We start from the raw sequence: 20095 nt of genomic DNA, 5'->3' as shown, positions 1-20095 counted from the left end.
TCATTCACACATCTTTTATATATATCTATACATATATATATATATACAGTGTATATACAGTATATATATACTATTCTTGGTCATATTATATTAATATTACCCAGACTTTGGTCCATGGTGCATAGTCTGTAATTCTCCAAACTGGGCAAGGACCCCACAGCAACATCTTAACTTGCCTTATGTATTAGTGATAAGCCTGTTTTGTATGTCCCTCTAGTATACTACTGCCCCAGTATCTGTGTGGTTGGGTTTTGAACCAAAATAGTCTGAGACCACTTAAGAGTTGTGAGGGTTTTTTGTTCCCCCCTTTTTTCTTGGGGTAGAATCAGTGCCAGGGAAGTTTTGTACAGTGATTTCTAATTAAGCCTGTCTGACACAGTTTATTTCTAAAAGCACTGAAAGTTTAATCAGTATATAGCAAAGCAGCCAGTTGACAATATCTCATCAGATGGTTCTTCCCCTGTACTAGTTTTAAGATTGATGGCATTAAACTGCTGATTTTAATCTCACATGGACGTTTTTTTATAATGACAATAATATGTTGAGAAAATTTTACTTTACTACCTGACAAGAGGACAAAATTTTCTCATAGTAATTAAAATTTCAGTACATTATGTTTTCTCAAAGGAGGAAGTACACTCACCGTCATGCACTGGCTTGATTTTCCAAGTTAAAAACATTGCCAAAGTTGAACCCTGGTATTAGTAGGCTTACAGCATATGTTTAACATTTCTTGCAGATGCTCACATTAATCACCGCCACCAAAGAAGGTTACCGAGCGTGAGCGCGTTTGGGTTTTTTTTTTCCTGTTATTCTTCAGCGCATAATTCATCATACAGTGCAGTGGTGTTTCAAAGGTTAAAGAAACAACCTCCTGGCTAGAGGATATGGAGTGAATAAGCAAACTAAACTGGTAAAATTGTCTCCTCCCCTTTAACTGTCAAAAATGTCCTTGAATAAGGCACTCAAGCCTCATTACCCAACAGTCTAAAGCTACTCAGCAGGCCCAGGTGCGAGATTGCCTAAATGCAAAGCTTGCTGTAAAACAGCATCTGTGCTCATCAAGATGTCTTCACACAGATAAAACTTAAGAACTAACCTACAAGGCATTTCAATAAAGTGCTTTAGGAGGCAGACAGAAGTTTGCTAGAAAAATATGTTAAAGATAAAGAAATAAGGCACAGCGAGATATTGTGATTTTTTTTCATGAACTCTTCCCATAAGCTCTCAAACTTTCACATCTTTAAATATTTATTGTGCAAATTAAATTGTACAAACAGCTTCTTCTGTCTGCCTCTGTCTGCTGTTGTCCTTATTCCATGCATTATATTAAAAGTAGTAGTAAAATAAAGTTGGGATACATACTTTGGTACTCACCAACATAGCGAATTTTGAAGCCTTTCTTGTTTGTGCCATGGTCTGAAGACCAGCGGACTAGGAACTGGTGGCCAGAGGTTGTGAGGTTGAAGGGTGTTGGCAGGTCACCGCTAAGTGTCGCCAAGGTGGGGCTGTTGGATGTGGGACCTTACAGGGATTAAGATAAAGTGAAAGAGATGGGATAATGGAGAGAGAGACAGGGAAAGAAAGACAGTAATAATAGAAGGAATGAGACATGAGAATACAGTGACATTTGGTCTAATACAGCAGTGTGTATTCTTTCAAAAATGTGTCTATGAGTGTGATGTGTGGCTCTCTGATGTTGAAATCTGCGTTCATTTCTGTGTTTTTTACCATCAAAAATCTCCAACACGTCAAACTCTCTCTCGGTGTGAAAACTTTCAAAGGTTATTGTGACATTGTATCCTTTCTCCACTGTAACACTCCACGAACACATTTGGAGGTTAGGGTAGCTTTCTGGCCAGCCAGGGCTTAAGATGACACCTGAGGAGTCGTATCGCACATCATGTGCAGGGCACTGAACTGTAAGTAAAAAATAAATAGCAAAGCCAATTGTTATATTGAATGACTACACAGCTTGATGTTTGTTTTGACGGTGTGAAGCTGAAAATAGTAACTTAAACTGGTTTTGTACTGGCATCCACTGACCTTGGCATGTTGGGGGTGGTGAATCCATCTGCAGCCTCTCTCCTAAGCGACAGGTAAGAATCTCACTGCCAACCAGTGAAAATCCAGGATGGCATCTGTACCTGATGATGTCGCCTGGAGACACAAAATCAGTGTGTCTATAGAAAACAGAGCTGGTGCTAGCATAGCTTAGAGTGGTAAACTCTAAGTACATTTGAGTGCTTGATATATACTCTAATGACTTTACTTTAGAATTAAAAGTTTCAATAGAAAGTATGTTATCAACTTGTTGAGATGATGAATTGTTATACATTGCTACAAATCTAACTCATATAAACTTCAGCTTGATGATTGACAATAAAAACATGAAATATTATCACATGCCAGGGGCAATTTTTACTCGAGCCACATTTTCAGTACAGGACTTTTATTTGTATACACAGTACACCCACGCGCCACTTTATTGGTTATAGTATGTTATTACTGAATTTGACCTTGTTTTGTCTTCAGAACCTTCTTAATTCTTCGTGGTATAGATTCAACAAGGTGCTGGAAACATCCCTCAGAGAGTTTGGTCCATGCTGACATGATAGCATCAAACTGTTGCTGCAGATTTGTCAGCTGGGCATCCATTGTTGTTCCAGCACATTCCAAATGTGCTCTACGGGATAGAGTTCTGATGACTGTGGAGGCCATTTGAGTACAGTGAACCCATTGTCATGTTCAAGAAACCCGTTTGAGATGATCTGAGATTTGTGATCCAAGAAAACAACACCATCACCAGCTTAAATCACTGAATCAAGGCAGGGTGGATCCATGTTTTTATTTTGTTTACGTCATTTTTTTTACCCTGTTCTGAATATTGCAGCAAAAAAACCCCATCAGATCAGATGACATTTTTCAAATCTACTATTGTCCAATTTGAGTGAGCTTGTGTGAACTGTAGCCTCAGTTTGCTGTTCCTAGCTGTCAAAAGTGGCACCTGGTATGATCTTTTGCTGTTGTAGCCCATCTGCTTCAAGGTTTGATGTGTTGTGTGACATGCTCTTGTGGATACCTTGGTAGTAAAGAGCAGTTATTTGAGTTACTGTTGTTTTCCTATCAATTTGAAGCAGTCCGGCCATCCTACTTCACTGACCTCTGGCATCACCAAGACCTTGTCACGAAGCAAACCGCTCCTCACTGGATATTTTCTCTAGATCCTACATGTGGTTGTATTGCAAAATCTGCCATCCTGATGCTTGGTTTAAAGTCCAGCAGGTTGTCCTAATGCCTCAATGCCTAAATGCATTTAGTTATTGCAAATGTGACTGGCAAATTAGATATTTGTCTTAATGCACAACTGAACAGGTGTACCTAATGAAGAGGCCAGTGAGTGTATAAGATTGGATTGGAGCATGTCTTAAAGCAATATAAAATGAATTACAGAATACAGAATATACAGAATATAACACCAATCATCCTTGATTGAAGTCTTCATTCGTGCTTTTTATCCATCAAAGTGACACATCTGTGAGCATGGCAGGCAGACAGACAGCTCACCTATCTCAAGCTCGCCATCTTCCATCAGCATGTCAGCATTGGGAACTTCTGGAGGAGGCTGGCAAACCCTTAATTGGTAGGCTGGGAGATACAGAAACGGAGAGGAGACAGAAAAAGGGACGATGTATAAAAAATGTGTTCAAGGAACCCGTGTTAAAATTTAAATTAAATTTTTTTCCAAGTGCAATGAAAGGACAGAATAGTGTGACATTCAATCTCGGTCGCATCGGTTTAACTGAACTTTTTAAGTTCAAATGGTGGGCAAAGTATGGAATCAAGAACAGATCAGCTACACAGACACAGCACTGTCTTGAATCATAAAGAGGAACTAACTTCGCAGCCACTGAGCTGAAGGCTGTAATCAATATTACTGCATGACTGTAGATCACTTGCTAACACAGAGAGAGAGAGAAAGAGAGTGAAAAGAGAGAGCAAGTTAGAGAATAGAGGCAGACACAGACAGGAAAAAGGGAGGACAAGAAGAGAGGGAAGGAGAGAGGGCTAAGGGCTGTAAGTCAAGATGAAACTGACTATGAAAATGAGACCTGCCAATAGTTTCTGATGCTCTAATGCATATCAAAGCCCTGTGGTCTATGAGTGTGCGCCAGGATGTGTGTAAATGTTTGAGCAAGTGCATGTCTATGTTTGTGTGTGCAGCAATCTCTGCTTCTGCGCGTGATGAAAGGATCACTGTTAGCAGTCATCGATTTCGCTTAGCTCTGAGACCATTTTTATAGCTACTTCCACATGCATGTCACATACACTGGCTCTCTCAGCCTCGTGTTCATGATGCTATTCACCCGTGCGTGGCCCTCATCTGTGTATGGAAGCTCCACACCTTTGAATTCAACCACTCCACTGAGTTGACTGATGAAAATGAAGAATAACAAGTATGTAATCCAAGCAATGACGAACAATGAATATCCTCAAATGGTGGATTGATCCTTCTTTTGGTGTTTATTTGGCATTTCAAACTAAATTTGCTCTTTAGTAGCTGTCTCAGATTCAAACTAGGGCATTCTGAATTTCTTTACAGGTCACTGAAGGACACTCAAAAGAAAACAATACTTTACAGTGACAAGTTCCTGCTTAAGAAAACGTCAGTGCTGCGAATCATGAAAGGTTCCCATTCTTTTGGTAATTATTACCCAACAATTTAAATCCTGTACAGATGATCAAATAGGCTGCTCTGCTCTCATCTTTCTTTCATTCTCGCTGTCTTTCTTGTTTTCTTCTAATATTGTCTCGAAAAGAGACGCGACAAAATAATGCTAACTACTACTGCCATACATGTCACCCCCTTTCCATTTTATCCATCTTCCCTGTCACTTTTTGCTGTTCATCGTCCAATAAAGCAGAAATTGAAAGTAAACTTGAATCCATCAGATGGTGCTGTTCCTGTGTGAGTGTGACAACTGACAGTTAAAACCTGCCAACAAAAATTCATTAACAACGTGTCATCTGTCTGAAAAAGGGAAGCCTGTTCAAAAACAACTTGACATATTTTCACTAAAGAGCACTGAACAGAAACTTTTGAGAAGTAGGAAACAGGCTTCGGGGGGGAAAAAAGAGGCGTGGGTACATCTGTGAGAGAGAATGCGGGAGAACCAATGAGAAACTGTGTTGTGACGGATGAAACGAGTGCAAAAAAGTGACTCATTTGAAGCTGTCAAATTAGAACTACACCAAAAAGGGCAGTTTTTCAGGAACCAAACTATCCTGACATAAAAAAAATAAGCAGCCATCTTTACAGTGTAGTGATGTTCTTGTTATTCCAAAATATTAGGTTTTATTTTGAAAAATAGCATCATCTTCAGCTTGATGACAATTCATTATGACGGCTGTCAAGAGCTCATGAGGTTCTTTAAACATTATTTTGTCATCTTTAAAAAAGCCTGTCATCTTTTAGTTAAAGTAAAACCATTGTGGAATTAACGTTTGTGACATAATGACACATACCAGAAACATTAGTCAGTAAAAATATAGATTCACCCATTAAATGAAATTTAAAAAGACAATAGATGCTAATTTTATGTAATATAAAAAAAAGAGTTTTGCATTTCCCTGCTTCTAAACATTTTGATGATTTCTTATGTACTTTGACATACAGTATGCTATGTGTAGGAATCTTTAGATGAATGGAGTGGTTTTCACTTTCAGCAGTATTTGAAAACAAAAAGAAATACAGAGGCACCGAAGGACCACAGCACAAAGATTAAGGTGCGATGAAAACCTAAATGGCACAGACAGTCCAGGCATGGAGAAAGAGCAGCTGAGGACCAGGAAAAATACTCCAAAAGTCTGTGAAGGGAAAATGACTGTTTTTTTAAGGTGTAAGACAGATACAAAACACTTCTTACTACTGACAGGGTGCAAAAGGCAAACACTCAATAGCTGATTTTTTTTTAAGCAATGCAACACACATTTTCATGAGTAAATTGCAGGTTTGCTGCTTACTTTGTTTTTTTTCTACTGTATGTAAGAGATAAAGCTATCAACGTGCTTTTAATCTGACAGCGTCTCAGAACACAGGAAACCATCATTTAATTGGAAGTTTAACAAAAACAAGATTAATGAGCTTTTCAGTTGCTAAAAAAGTTCCATCCCTTGCAGTGCTACCTTTAGTAGAACCACAGTAAACAGCATCAAACAAACAAGCCTATTAGGCTACGTGAAACCTCTAATAAGCAATCTTATTCCTGTATTAAGATTAGCACTACTTTATTAGACATTTATTAGTTAATGGTGCATTTACTAATATCTACATCACACACACACACACACACACACACACACACACACACACACACACATACTTTTTATATATACATACATACATACATATATATATATATATATATATACACACACAACTATGCCTTAAAATCCCATTTCCTTCATTAGTTTTATACAATTATTTGAGTATATTCACCGTTTTCTAACACAGAAGTTAATGTTGAAAAATTAAAATAGTATACTTTTATAATGAGCAGCAAGTGGGGTCATTTTGCCAGGCAACATGATGATGTCATAATATCTATAGATAAGTAAAGATGTACCTGTGCTTGAAGTTTGGTTGTTTCATGGACAAACAAACAAAAATACAGATCGTATTGTTTATTTATGGTAAGATCATTCTAAAAATAAATTATCATAAAGCATTACCAAGTGTTTTTTTTTTTTTTAACACATTTGGAAATGTTACCAACTGGTTTAATAATCTCTTCTTCAAGCAGCCGAGACCTCAAAAGCTTTTCAGTGTCGCCCCAAAGTGAATCACACATCACAAACTTTGTATTAACATTTTTTTGAGTCATTTTTAAGCATCATTTAAAAATAACTGGGTAGTAACAGTGGGCGGGATAGTGGTATAGTGAAACTCCTCAGTAGTCCGCACTCAAAGATAAAGTCAGAAAGACGAAAGCTTGAAAATGACGAATCTAGTCATTTCAAAGAGAATGTTTCTGCAGTGTTGCTATTATCAACTCGGTTCATAACATTAAGAATATTAATAGCAAAATTATGACGAATCACTGTGATAGGATGTGGCAAAGAGAGGAAGATCAATTTCCATGAGTCAGAATGAGTCAAAGGAAGTAGATCTGACTGTGAAGTTAAAGAGAGTTCAGTTCAACAAAAAACTATTAGAGCTAGAACTAATGATTGCGCTACACTGTTGCCATACCTCAGGACAACAAAGACAACTACAGAGAAAAGCGCTAATGAGAGCATCATCTGTAACTGCGCAGACAATCAAGTGACATGCTCCTCTTCTACGGCAGGCTGATATTATCCTTATCTCTGTGATAATGTGGTCTCTCTCTTACCATGATAACTTAAGACAAAAAAGCCGGCTCCAGAGAAGTCCGAGTGGAATTTGATGAGTATGATGTTGGACGTTGAATAGACAGACTCCAAAGCTGTGTTTCCGCTGAACTGTCCAATCTGAGGAGAAGACTGATCTGGACCATCCCTGTGGTAAAAAACAGAATGAAACACACAAAACATAAAGAAAACCTGTGTTACCAAGAAGACCGCGAGAGACTAAAGGCTCATAAACGAGTGGACTTGATCTTTCTTTATAGAACAATGGGCTTGAACGTCCACCTAAGATATAATTTGAATAAGTTATTGCAGTCATCGGTGACAGTTAGATGGCTATTTATGTTCAGGAAATGGTTGCTCCAAGGCTAGAAACAAAGACAGAAGAGACTTGACGATTTTTTATGAGACCTGCTCCATTAACTGCAAATGCAGATGGACATTGTGTGACAAAGTGCTGGCTCCAACAGCGATTGTGTATGGCTATGGGCTCATCTTCCTTCTCAAAACAATACAAACCACAATGTCAAAAAGCTCATTTAGATAAAAAATGCTCTGAAATTTAGATTCAAATTCTCTGACAAAGTAACAGCTCTTGATAACACCACAACCCACAAATCTATGGCTCTCTTGTTCTTGCTTGAGGATGAGTTCATAAATATTGACTGAACTGTTGTCAGATCATAAGAATAACAAATGTTAGTCCTGGTGTAGGCTTGGCTTCACTGTTCCCACTAATATGGGCCTGGCATTCGTGAAAAGTCACACAATTACCCGAGAAGGCAGGCAGGAGGTTATCCATCAAATGGCAGGTCATGCTCTCAGTGAACATATTTCACCTTTAATGACAGCACCAGCTGTCAGACTGGAACTAACCAATAGCAGACTCATTATCTGTGATTAAAAAGCATAATCATGAAGTTAAATTAAATGATTATTTCCTGCTGTTAAGTGTTTTTGGAAGAGACTAATTATACCTGCCAGGTTATGAACGGAATCATCCCCTTCTCTGATTCGCATTGGGTGGCTCAGAGTCATCAGAGCAGTTGCACTTATTGCCTTCCACTGCTTGATTACAGCTGATGCAGTCGCTCGCTAACATTTATTAGTATGTCAACGCAACACGTTCAGTACAGAATAGGCTTTAAAGATAAGGTTGCACAATATATAGAAACATCTGTGACATATATGGAAACCTTTGCAGTGGAACGCTGTAGTAAGCCTCCCAGTTTGAGACCAATTAGCAGACTAAGCGACTGTCAGGTCGGCTGGCTCTGGACTGAAGAGACCGCTGTGAAAATCACACCTCTACCACTGACACCGTGCTCTCTACGGGGAGCCAGCATTATGATTGCGTGACTAAGATCGGGAGTTTTTACCGCGTTCTTGTGCCGTCTTTGCTTCAGTCTGTCCACTTTTTTGACAGACCAAAGGATCAGAAACACGCTGTGCGACCAATTCATGGAATTCACACAATCAGCTGTGGGTGGGCGGCACATGCTTCAACTGTGTTGTGGTGTGGGAAAGACAGGCTGGATATCGCACAACTATAGACTAAAGGTTAGAGCTAAACAAATCACACACCAACTGCTGAAGAAAACAAGCTGCTTTTTTTAGTGGATAGCTGCTAAAGAAGAAGGTCTGCAATGTCATGTTTGTGTAGAAGCCAGACAATACCATAAAGCAGTAAGTGTGAAATTACAGATTTGCTTGATATAACTGAGCTATACACCATCCTGTAGCACTCTGAGGAGTGAAGCAATGAATCAAATGAATTAGTAAGCTGCAGCAATTTTGCTAACCAGTTAAACATTACAGTCAAGGAACTGCTGTTTTTCTATTCCTAAATTATACCATTTTTGTAGTGTCTTATTCCTGCTTTTCTGACATTTTACAGCCAAATCAAATCACCAACTGAGCTTGAAAACTTGATTTATTCCTAGAAAGTTAGGTTAACGAGTTATATTTGATATTGGAGTGAGAAACAGTTGACAGAGTTGCAATCCTGTGAGGCTTCTTCTCAAGTCTGAGGAAAAACGGAACTGTAAAAGCAGTTTTGACAGCATGGCAAGCGCGGCGCTAATCATATCTATAATTTCATGACTTCTACAGACAATAAAGGCATCTTGGAATATCAGGTGGTGAATGTTGTGGGAAAAATACCCTTTATATTTAATTCTGAGCTAAATTTTCATTATATTTTCTACTGACCTAAAAAGTTTAGAGTTCTCAGACTTTCTAAAGAGGAGAGAAAGTTTCTTAGAACAATTTTACAGTTTCCGTGTGGCTAAAGAAACAGCCAGACCTGGACATCTGGAAGGTTGGCAGTGCTTATAGAAAGACAGGATAACAAAAGAACAAGCCAGACATTCGGTCCTTCTGTGCTGGTCTAAAAATACACGATTTGCAAGGAAATGTATCAGCAGCAAACCACGTCTTGTCCTGCTGTTGTTGTGTTCTTTTTGCTCAGCCCTGCCTCAAATGCCTATGTGCCAGGCTACATCGCACCCTGTTGTCTATTTATAGGAAACAGGATTTAGTGGAGGGACTCTGGAGAAAGGGGCAGCATCGTGGCACCCGTAGCAATAAACGATGCAATCTATTTATGGTTCTGCTACCACCTTGTACCTGCAGATATCTATGTAGCGTGGTATCTAAGCACCATTTAAGCACCTGCATTGACAAAATGTCTGGTGTTGCCAATGGCTGTTTTCCTCAAGAAGAATAATGAAGAGAGAAGTCAAGGCTGGTTAGCTGGGAAGAGAATGATGTATTGTATATAACATATAAGGCTGGCCGAGCATTAAAGATAGTGTAAGGGACAGGCCAAAGAAGAGAAAGACCTATGGATAAAAACAAAAATGGGTAAACCGTGACAAGAAGAAAATTATATCAGAGTGACTTTATATGCATGGCAAGGTGTCTGCAGTCATAGTAACCTTGCAGGAATTTAGCCAATTAGTGGTTAGCTCTGAAAAGATTTTAAAGAGCGTAGCATCCGGCTAGAGAGAGAGAGAAAAGAAAGTGTGTGTGTGTGTGTGTGTGTGTGAACAGAAAGTTATGTGGTACAAATTAAATGGTTATTCAGTCAAATAAAACATTTCTTACTTAAACTCACTTTAATGAAGCAGAGAGAAGAAGGGATAGCATTATAATAATAGCACATAATGAGCATGAATACTGTCAGTTAAGAAGTAGAGCAAATATAAAACATGCTAATTGAAAAGAAAATAGCACCTACCAGACAGTAATGTAGTCATATATGGGCTCTGTGCTCAGTACAGTAAAGTTGATATAAATCCCATGTCCAGGAGGAACTCGAACGCTCCACACACAGTCCTGGAAATTTGGGTATTCCTCAGGATGACCGGGAGAGTAAATGGTTCCGTTTAAAGACGTGATGTTACCACCACAGAGTGCTGCAAGTGAGAATATTAACAGAATTGCCCTTAATAAATTACCCGCAAATTAGAACTGCCATTGTGAAGCTTCAATAATTGTCGGGATCGCTGTGAAAGAAAATGTCTCTATCACTCATGTAATGACCACTGGATAACACCTTAACACCTTTAATAAATTGTCATTACATTTTTATTTCTGTCCCACAGCTCAGCTGACTCTCAGCTGTGCTGATGTTAGAACAATATGGCTTAATATGAAATGTTATCATCTTGAAATTAGAACGACTGTCAAGAACAAATATTGGGCCTTTTTTCATGTGTGGAGTACACCAAAACAATAAGAGTAAGATCATTTATAGTGAGAGTGAGATTATTAATCTTTACAACAGTAATAATATCTGTCTCTATATATATGTATATTGTGTTTATATCATTAAGAGACTATATTGTTATGATAGCACCACATATCCTCCAAAAAAGTCATCTTTGAGAGTGAAAGTTTATGAAAGCACATGTATGTCTAACAAATTAAGGAATTCATTATAAAAAGAATTCATAGAGTAACTTCTTCATACTTCTTTTGGAATTTGTAAACCCGTGCATTATGATTTATTATGTGGAGATACATTATTATTAAGTGCCCTGTAAGCCTGTATGAGAGGACAGCAAAAAGATGCAGGAGACTCAACTGAAATCCAGCTAAAATGATCAATCACCTTTGATCAAAGAAAAAGATGAGTAGGCATCAGAATAATCATGTAATTTACCTTCACATCGTGGTAACGGGTGGTTCCAGTTCCTGCTAATTCCGTGCAAACATGTGAGCGAGGCTTCTCCAATCAGAGAGTATCCGGGCAGACACTCAAACGACACCGTCATCCCAACACTGAAATCTGTGCCAATCACGATGCCATTTCGAAACGGTCGAGGGTCTGGGCAACTCTGGAGCTGGTAGGCTGCAGAGATAATAACATAAATTATTCAAGAAAAATAGCAACGAGGCAGAAACGATTTGTTAATTTACTCCTGTAATGTGCAACTCATGACTACAAGCCACAGCATGAACTGCAGCTTCAACTGTGAACAGTCAGTTGGTTGAAAAACTAAAATCAAGCAAAATAAATATATACAACAAATCTATCCTTTCTAACTCTGCATAATGAATCATCGGTCAGCACATAAAAAAGTGGAACAGGATACATCCAACCATACAACCATACAAAGCTCAAAGGAGAATTACTCTCAGTTAGTGTTGCTGGTAAATTGTATACATTTCAGATTACATTTTAATAGTGTAATCTGAGTATCCTAAAGTATCCTGAATGTGTTAAAAAAAAGGAAAAAATCTTAATTATCCTATTTAAAAGCTGCTTGTCCAAAGAGTTAGTTAAAAAATACTCATCATCTTTCTGACTTGTTTTGCTGTCAGGTCATTATTAACAGGCATGTCAGTGACAGCCAGGGTAAGCGTCTCATCTGTTATGATTGACAGCTTCGATACGATCAGTCCCGCCTCTCCTTGATTCTGGTTGGTTAATGAGAGACAAGAAAGCGACACTGGCGAGAGCACTACTTTTCTCCATGTTAAACTATTTCCACCTAAGCGTGTCAGTGTGAGCATCGCGAGGGAATAAAGCTTAGAGCTGAGGGTGATTTTTGCACGGCGATGAGCTTCATAGGCTGTTTGTGGAGACAAATGCTAAATGATCTTTACTTTGTAATTAAAGGATAAGTTAATTTAAAAGAAAAAAATGACTACTGTAACTCTGTATTCCTCTGGCTTGCTTAAAAAAATCTGCAATCTTCAGCTAGAATTTAAAATTGTCACGGAAAAAAAAAAGAAAGATGCGGCCATCCTGCATCAAAGAAGATAGTTCTCGTTTTTAACATGATGCCAAAATATTCTCAAATCACATCCACCAGCTTGAAGTTAAAACATAATTGTTGCATAATTGTCCGCAGCCGGTGCTACAATAGCCAGGGCTTGGAAGGAAAACATGTCACTGAGACAGACAAACACTGGGAGAAATAATGGTAATGGGAAAAATTAAATTGAGGGTATTCATATTTTCCCCGTTTTAAAACACAGTGGCAGTGCTGCTGTCAAGAGATAAAAGGTATTATTCATCAGCCACTGTAATTTTCACATTAATGGAATTAGGCGAAACATATTTAGGCTATCTACAAGATTTGTCATAATAAATATAAGACTACTCAAACCATTTTAGTGCCAGACAGAATAAATATAAAACTCATCTCGTCATTGAAATTAATCCAAATTGAGGACCTGCATGCACCCAGTAATCTTTTTGGCAAGCTGCTTCTGTAGTCAAGAAACATTTTTATCCCAGTAGATGAATTTGTTGTTACGGTAATCGCTCCTGAGAAATCAAGTCACAGTGAGACAGTTGTTTCCACATCGGCAACAGTCGCGGTCTGCTCTTGTTGTCTCTCTTAGGAAATGATCGCTGTAAACAAGATGTTGGAGAGGTGCTTTTAGAAGCAACGTTTACCTTGATACGTGATGTGGAACCCGGGTTTGTTCTGTGAATAGTCACTGTGGAAAAAAAAGCTGGTTTGGTGGGTGGTGCTGAACAGAGGTTTGGGCATGACTGGGCCGCTGAATCGGTCAATGACAGAGCCCGTCTCCAGTGTTCCACTACGGATCTCCAAGTAATCGTGGATTGCTTCTGTGGAGAAGTTCAAAAACTGGAGATGGATGCCTGGGAAAGAAAAAAGCAATACGGCGCATGACGTTAGACGAATAAAGTCTCCTGAAAAATACTTGCACTTTATCTCATCAACAGGGCTCACCAAAACCAAAAGCAAACAGAGAAACAAGAAAGAAGTGCTACAGACAGAGAAAACAGATTCTCAAACAAACTCAAAGAAAACACTTGTTTTAAACTCTACTCAAAAGTTGACAGTGTTTCTTACCAAAGCCGACAGGTAAGTTCACCGTCCATGTGCAGTCTAATCCACTGGGGTAGTTGCCGGGGTAACCAGGACTTAGAATCACTCCACTTACATCTGTCATAGACCCACCACAATGGGCTATACACCCAAACACACACATAAATAACACAGAAAGAAGGAAAAAAGGAAAAGTGTTTCAGTGTTGAAAGCAGCACATCAAAAGCAGGAGGCTGACCTCACAGGAGGAAGCAGACATGCTTCTCTTTTCAAAAGACACCGCTACTGACTCGAGATTTTATATCTATAACCTGATATTTTGCAAGTTTAAATAAAACGTTGACTTTAACTAATGCACACCCTAAACATGTTAGCGTTGTTTGAGCTGAAATGTGTCCAGGGTTTGTTTGTGCAGACTTTGCCTCTGTGCATGTTGACGCTTTGGTTCGCTCTGCATGTTTATGGCAGGGTCTGATTTAGCTTTGGGTCAGTAGTATTCTGCACAGAATACCAAATAATCAGCTCATCACAGGAGAGTAAATTGATCAAACAGCTTATTTTCCAGAGAGCCAGTGAAGGCGGTGGAGGCTGATTGCATCATTTCTGCAGCTCTGAAGTTTTGCATGTTTCCCAGCACGTCCACGCTTGAATGCATACGTGTATGTGTGTGTGGATGGGTGTAATGTTGAGGAAACACCTACCGATACACAGCGGTACAGGATAGTTCCATCTCCTAACAGGTCCGGGCATACAGGTTATATGGGCATTGCCCTAAAATGATAAAAGCAACCACAATCTTTTCTTAGAAACGAGAAAAGAAATCCCTGCCAGTGACTGCACTGATTTAAACATGCTGTTTTACATTTTTTCCATTAATCACTGTGCATTTACATTAATAGTACAGATCTGTATATTAAGCAGAACTTGACAGAATACTGTACAAAAATTGGGCAGACCACACCAGAGACATACATTATTCAGGAGTTATGCAAACCACATCAGAGTTGTATGTTTAGCAAGAGCTGTGTAAACCACTTGAGAGTGGGGTTTCCTTTTGACTCTTTTAAATATTTTTTGGTTTATGCAGCCAGTGGATAAAAAGAATGAATGGTGGCAAAGCTGAACATGCTTTAATGATATGTGGAAATCAGTTTGCATTAAACAACTAGCAGTATGTGTGATTTATGTTTATCTGCCAACATGTGGATTTTTTACCTGAAGAGAGTATCCCTGTTCGCACGAAAATTGCACAACATCCCCCACCATGAACCTGTCTCCTTGTCTAATTCCATAGTTTGGAGTCTGAGGTTCTGGACATGACTCCAGACCAATAGCTAATAAGAAAAAATAACATGATTATTTGGAAATACCGCATGCCTCTGATAAAAATGCTTTAAAGATATAGATGTACCTGTATATTCCAGGTGAAATCCAGCAGCTGAGACACTAATATCAGAGCTGAAGCTGAGATAGAGGTTGTTAGATGTACTATTCAGGAGGGGGGGAATAGTAGTGCCTGAAAGCAGGGAGAAAAGGAGAAGAGGAACAGAGGGCCATGATCACATTTTTTTCCTCATTTTTCAACTAAGGCCTTTAAAGCACATGATCTTAGTTATCTGACAGCAAAGGAAACAACAAAGGCCTCCCAAACCTACATTTTTACTTTTTTTTTGTTAGTGAAGTGCTCTCGAAGGAGGGAGAAGGGAATTACTTTTATTTGAGACATCTGTTTTATTTGAAACCACTTTTCAAATGTTGGTTTGACCTACTTAGTGTGGCAGGGGAGAGTACAAAGTTAAAAAAGAAAATGGGGATGCAATACTGAAGCAAAGCTGGCACAGCACGTCAGTATAATCACGGCCCTTCAAAATAACATATTAGATGATCTTTTATGCAAAGGAATATGAGCATACTCCAGTCTCCTTATTAGCAGAAATGCCATTTATTTTTCTTGGCACGCTTCAAGATGCAACAGTGGTAACAACATTTCCTGATATAAGCTACTTGTGGATTTATATTTTGCAATCGCCACTTCAGAATAAAAAAAGGCTTGATTTGCATTGTGTTGTGCTCGCTGGCAGGTGTGCCAGAAAGACTTAGAAACAGAGACAGATCAGCAGTGAAACGGGTCAGTAGATGTTATTGGTTGCCTGTTGTGAGGGAAAATAATTAGCACATTGCTGAATAGTCTGCAGCCCCCCTGTTGTTGTTTTTACATTATCATTCATTATCATGACAGAAAATAAAAAGTGCTTTTTTCCCATAATAATAATTCCTGATTGATGCCAAAATAATTAACTGCATTGATTTAACTATCAAAGTTATTTGAGGATGGATAATGGTATTAATTAAGAGTTGTAATTAGCCCTAATAAAAAAGGTCCATCTTTTCCCTACAAAGATTTATTCATTAATTATATTTTTACATGAAATCCAAATAGAATAATGTTATTTTAATTGCATGCCATATAATCTCTAAGTTAGCTTACTATAAAGATGTCAAGTCTTCTCATAGATTATTTAATACAACTAGGAGGTACCCAGATGACTTTGCTTCCCTAAAAGCAGTATAGGTTTCCTGAGGAGATTATGACTTCTCCTTTGGGCAGTGGTCTGAATTATATGAAAAAGTAAATCTGGAATACAGGTTAAATCCAAACTGAACAGACTTTTTGGTTGAACATGAGGTGCTAGGAAATTGGAGGGAATTTCCATTTTATGGCTTAGTCACACTAGAGTGAAAATAGGACAGCAACCTTCTTGCAGCTAGGAAAAACTGGTACTTGCCCAGGGATTGCACTGAAAATGCATTTCTTTGCACTTGCAAGTGGTTCCTTCAAAGAATCGGCCACCCAGAGTTTGAGAATGTTGCATCTAAAACTTGGTGACCACTTCTGATTGCACAGGTCATCTGGTGGAGCGCAACCTGTGTGGTCTGACTCAGATGCCATTTATCTGTTTGTTACAGAAGTCTCAACTCAGCTGCGTGCTAACTGGTTGTATTCTGCTTATGTTCCTATATAAATGTCACTCTGGATTTAATCATTGTTATTCTTAATCTCTGGCTCTCCTCCACACCCTAACTTTGTCTTGTCTTCCTCCCCTCACCTCTAACCAGTGCCTCTCTCTGAGCTTGGTTATTCCAAAGGTTTCTTCCAGTTAAAAGGGAGTTTTTCCTTCCCACTCTCACCAAAGCACTTGCTCATAGGGGTCATCTGATTATTGGAGTTGCCTCTGTTTTCTCTTTATTATTGAAGGGTCTTTACCTTAAAACATGCCTTGAGGCAACTGTTGTTGTGATTTGGCGCTATATAAGTAAATATAAATTGAAATGAACTGAATAAAATGCGGGTTGTTGTGCACCTGTGTCATTCTGCAGTTAAATCGCTGTCCTCCAGCAACTGCGTCACTATTTGTGGGGCAATTTCTGAATTTCTGTTTTGAAACTATGAGGTTCTGTCAGGACCCTGAATGTAAGCAGTGACTGGGAATTTGTTTTTAACGCAGGATGTCTGCGAATAATTTACACAGCTAATCGCTTTCTTGTCTTTCTGTCCATTTTGACACAACTGACAGCAAGTGGTCGCAGATCTGGTCCCCGTGTTTAAAGCAGCCATTTTAAAAGCAACAAGATCGCAAGTTCATTGGACACAGAATAATTTGACGTTTTGCAGTCTCTAGCCACAGTTTCCTCTGGTATGCATGTAGCATGAGGCAATGTAGAGCAGCTGCATTGGAACCGCTTACTGTTTCAGATAATTATATGGCAGGTACAAGTGAAAATCTACAATTTTGTATAAAACGCAAATATTGAGAGCATTAAGTTTGTATATCCTCCTGAGAACTGAGGAAAAGGGAATTTTCCCATTGAACTTCTTGTGTGATTTCCTTCCTCTTTGCAGCTAAAAGAAGCCACCCAAACACATGAGATATCAATGGAAAGCCCAGCGTGTCCTCTATTTAGCACATCAGGACTTAGTAGCAGCTCAAATAAGTCAAAAGATATAGACCAAAAACAAATGTCCAATACAGAGGAGTTCTGCAAGCCCCAAAAACAGATTTATGACTCACATAACACTGTCGCTTTTGACTGACGCAGAAAAACATATATCATCATTTAGACAAGATAAGAAAATCATTAGTGCAGAAAAGTTCTCTTAAAGTTTTCGCTAACAACACAGTGCAGTAAATTTTGGGACCAATAACAAATATGAACTAGAAAGCGAAAATTTCAGAAGAAATTTTAAGTGTGCCTATGCCGCTGGTAATCAATGTAGTTTGCCATTCATACAGCTACAGAGAGCAAAACTTAGCAGAGCAGCCATTCTCCACCATGAACTATGGTAAAAACAAACACCGCTCGCACCTCACAGATGACAGCTTACAGTTTTGGGTAAAGATGAAGTGACTTTGTACAGCCCCGATTTGCAGACGCTGTGCACATAGTTTCATGAGCAGAAGTCCCATTGTACCACGGCAGACCCGACAATGTTTGCATGAACACGCTTTGAAGCATTACGTTATGGACCACTTTTCACACATGGTTGGTGTACCCACACAGCCGGCTGTAGCTTTTCAACTCACAGCCTGACACACACCCAAAAAACAGCCGAGAGAGCACAGACTACGCCAGAGAGGCGTGATTGCAGATGCCGCTCAGGTGGGTCCACCTCCCCTGCAGCGGCACTGCAGACCACGCCCCGCCACACACATCAATCACGTAAAATAAATATTTATGCACTTTTGCATTCACTTTTTGTTTTTTGTTATTTTTACACAGTGTTCTGAATGATTAACAATGGTCTACAGCCAATCTTGTGTATTATTATACAAACTTTGGTTGTAAGATGCCCTACCTGGCCCCCTGGCAAAAGCTTTGCTAGATCCGCCCCTGCACAGTTACCAGCTGTCAGCTAAATAAAAAAGGAGCTTGGTGTTTATTTCTCTCAGAAACAGTTCATAACTTCCCTTCAACTCATTCATGTCACCTAAAAAAAAGGTAAACCTGTTTCTCCATCACCAGTTCAGCTCTGATGATTCGGTAAGGTCATCTCCTGGTTTCCACCAGCCGCTTCTACAGCTGTGGCTCCAGCAAACATCAGCTGATACTAGAAATTAAAATCAAATGAATTCTAACAACAGCTGATCAAGCTTAAACGTGCTGCTGTTGTTTAGCGCAATAAACAAACAAGAGAGAAAAGCCGATCATTGATCAGTTTCATGACTGAAGTTTGAACAGGCGAGAGAATGACAGGGGAGGCTGTCATAAAGTTCAACATCAGTAACTTAGCGCGCACACAGCTGTATAGAAACTCCGTCGTGCTAGCAGTACCAGTTATTATAACTGATTGTAAAAAGTCAGCACAACGAAAATAAACTACACCTAAACTCGGTTTATATCTGACCCAAATAGAGTGCAGTTCATAACTTCTTACCTGAAATTCAGTTCACCTCACGCTCTGACCGGCAGCCGCCTGCTTCTCCTGCCTTCGGTTTCCCTGATCCACGATCTACCACCGGTCGATCGGCGGTCGCCTCGCCGCCTCTTATGTCTCGTTCCCTGCATGCTCTGTCTGACACACACCGGTGGATAGCTGCCCTCGGTTGTAGCTCCGTGTCAGCGACCACCAAACAACTCAGTTATTTTTTCCACATCGACCAGCATCTGGACAATCCACCGCCTTTCACTGTTTGTACCGTTACTAAAAAAAACCCCTCATCAGCTCATAAAAACGAAAAATAAGTCCAGCTATGACCCTGAGTCAAAAAGACAGCCAGTTAGCTAGCTAGCTGTCTAGCTCTTTGCAGGCACCGAAACCATCAGAGCTAATATGGGATGTCTTGGTAACACAAGCAGATATTTGAAGTTTACATCTGGCCAATCCACCACCTTTCACTGTTTATACCGTTACTAAAATGAATAAATAAATAAATCATTTATTTATTTAAAATAAGTCCAGCTGTGACCACGAGACTTTACGAAGGACCGGGTGTGAAACCAGAGTAAGCCGCTCTCACTGTCATCCAGGCCGGCTGTAGCTTGTTAGCAAAGCCGCGCTAGCCACACTAGCCAGCTAGCCTCAAGCAGAAACGACATCGTCAGAACATTGTCGCTAATATGGGATGTTTTGACAAAACGAGCAGATATTTGAAGTTTACACACCTATATTCTCGCCTGAAAATATCTTAAAAGTTTATTTTGTGACCTAGAAACAGTATTAAGAGGAAAATAAAAACTAAGTGATGGCCGCCATTGTTTGACTCGGCAGAGGCGTGCTATGAATTGTGGGATATTGAGTTTTCCACCAAGCATTACCGTAACTATTGAATGATTTGCGCAACCTTAAAAATTCCAATGGCTCCTGAAAGCAGCGACGCTGTGCGCACCGTTGA

The 20095-nt window shown here is 39.3% G+C and overlaps 1 protein-coding gene across 4 annotated transcripts in view; it reads right to left on the bottom strand.

The window, feature by feature from the left end:
- The window catches only part of csmd3b (CUB and Sushi multiple domains 3b), a 392628-nt gene that overhangs the window by 38631 nt on the left and 333902 nt on the right, over window positions 1–20095 (bottom strand). For 2 of the 4 annotated variants that reach the window (XM_065470768.1, XM_065470769.1), the window contains exons 39-50: window positions 15115–15219; window positions 14919–15037; window positions 14405–14474; window positions 13728–13844; window positions 13304–13513; window positions 11558–11746; window positions 10631–10808; window positions 7395–7540; window positions 3568–3648; window positions 2047–2160; window positions 1732–1920; window positions 1366–1524 (exon numbers count right to left, since the gene is read on the bottom strand). In XM_065470768.1, the coding sequence (XP_065326840.1) occupies window positions 1366–1524; window positions 1732–1920; window positions 2047–2160; window positions 3568–3648; window positions 7395–7540; window positions 10631–10808; window positions 11558–11746; window positions 13304–13513; window positions 13728–13844; window positions 14405–14474; window positions 14919–15037; window positions 15115–15219 (1677 nt within the window). The remainder of the gene's footprint in view (window positions 1–1365; window positions 1525–1731; window positions 1921–2046; window positions 2161–3567; window positions 3649–7394; window positions 7541–10630; window positions 10809–11557; window positions 11747–13303; window positions 13514–13727; window positions 13845–14404; window positions 14475–14918; window positions 15038–15114; window positions 15220–20095) is intronic. The other 2 variants (XM_065470770.1, XM_065470771.1) reach the window with 1 other exon arrangement.

Source organism: Pelmatolapia mariae, linkage group LG22, assembly GCF_036321145.2.
Source record: "Pelmatolapia mariae isolate MD_Pm_ZW linkage group LG22, Pm_UMD_F_2, whole genome shotgun sequence".
Classification (NCBI taxonomy): domain Eukaryota; kingdom Metazoa; phylum Chordata; class Actinopteri; order Cichliformes; family Cichlidae; genus Pelmatolapia; species Pelmatolapia mariae.
Note: the sequence above shows the minus strand (reverse complement) of the source record. Positions and strands in the feature narration are given on the sequence as shown.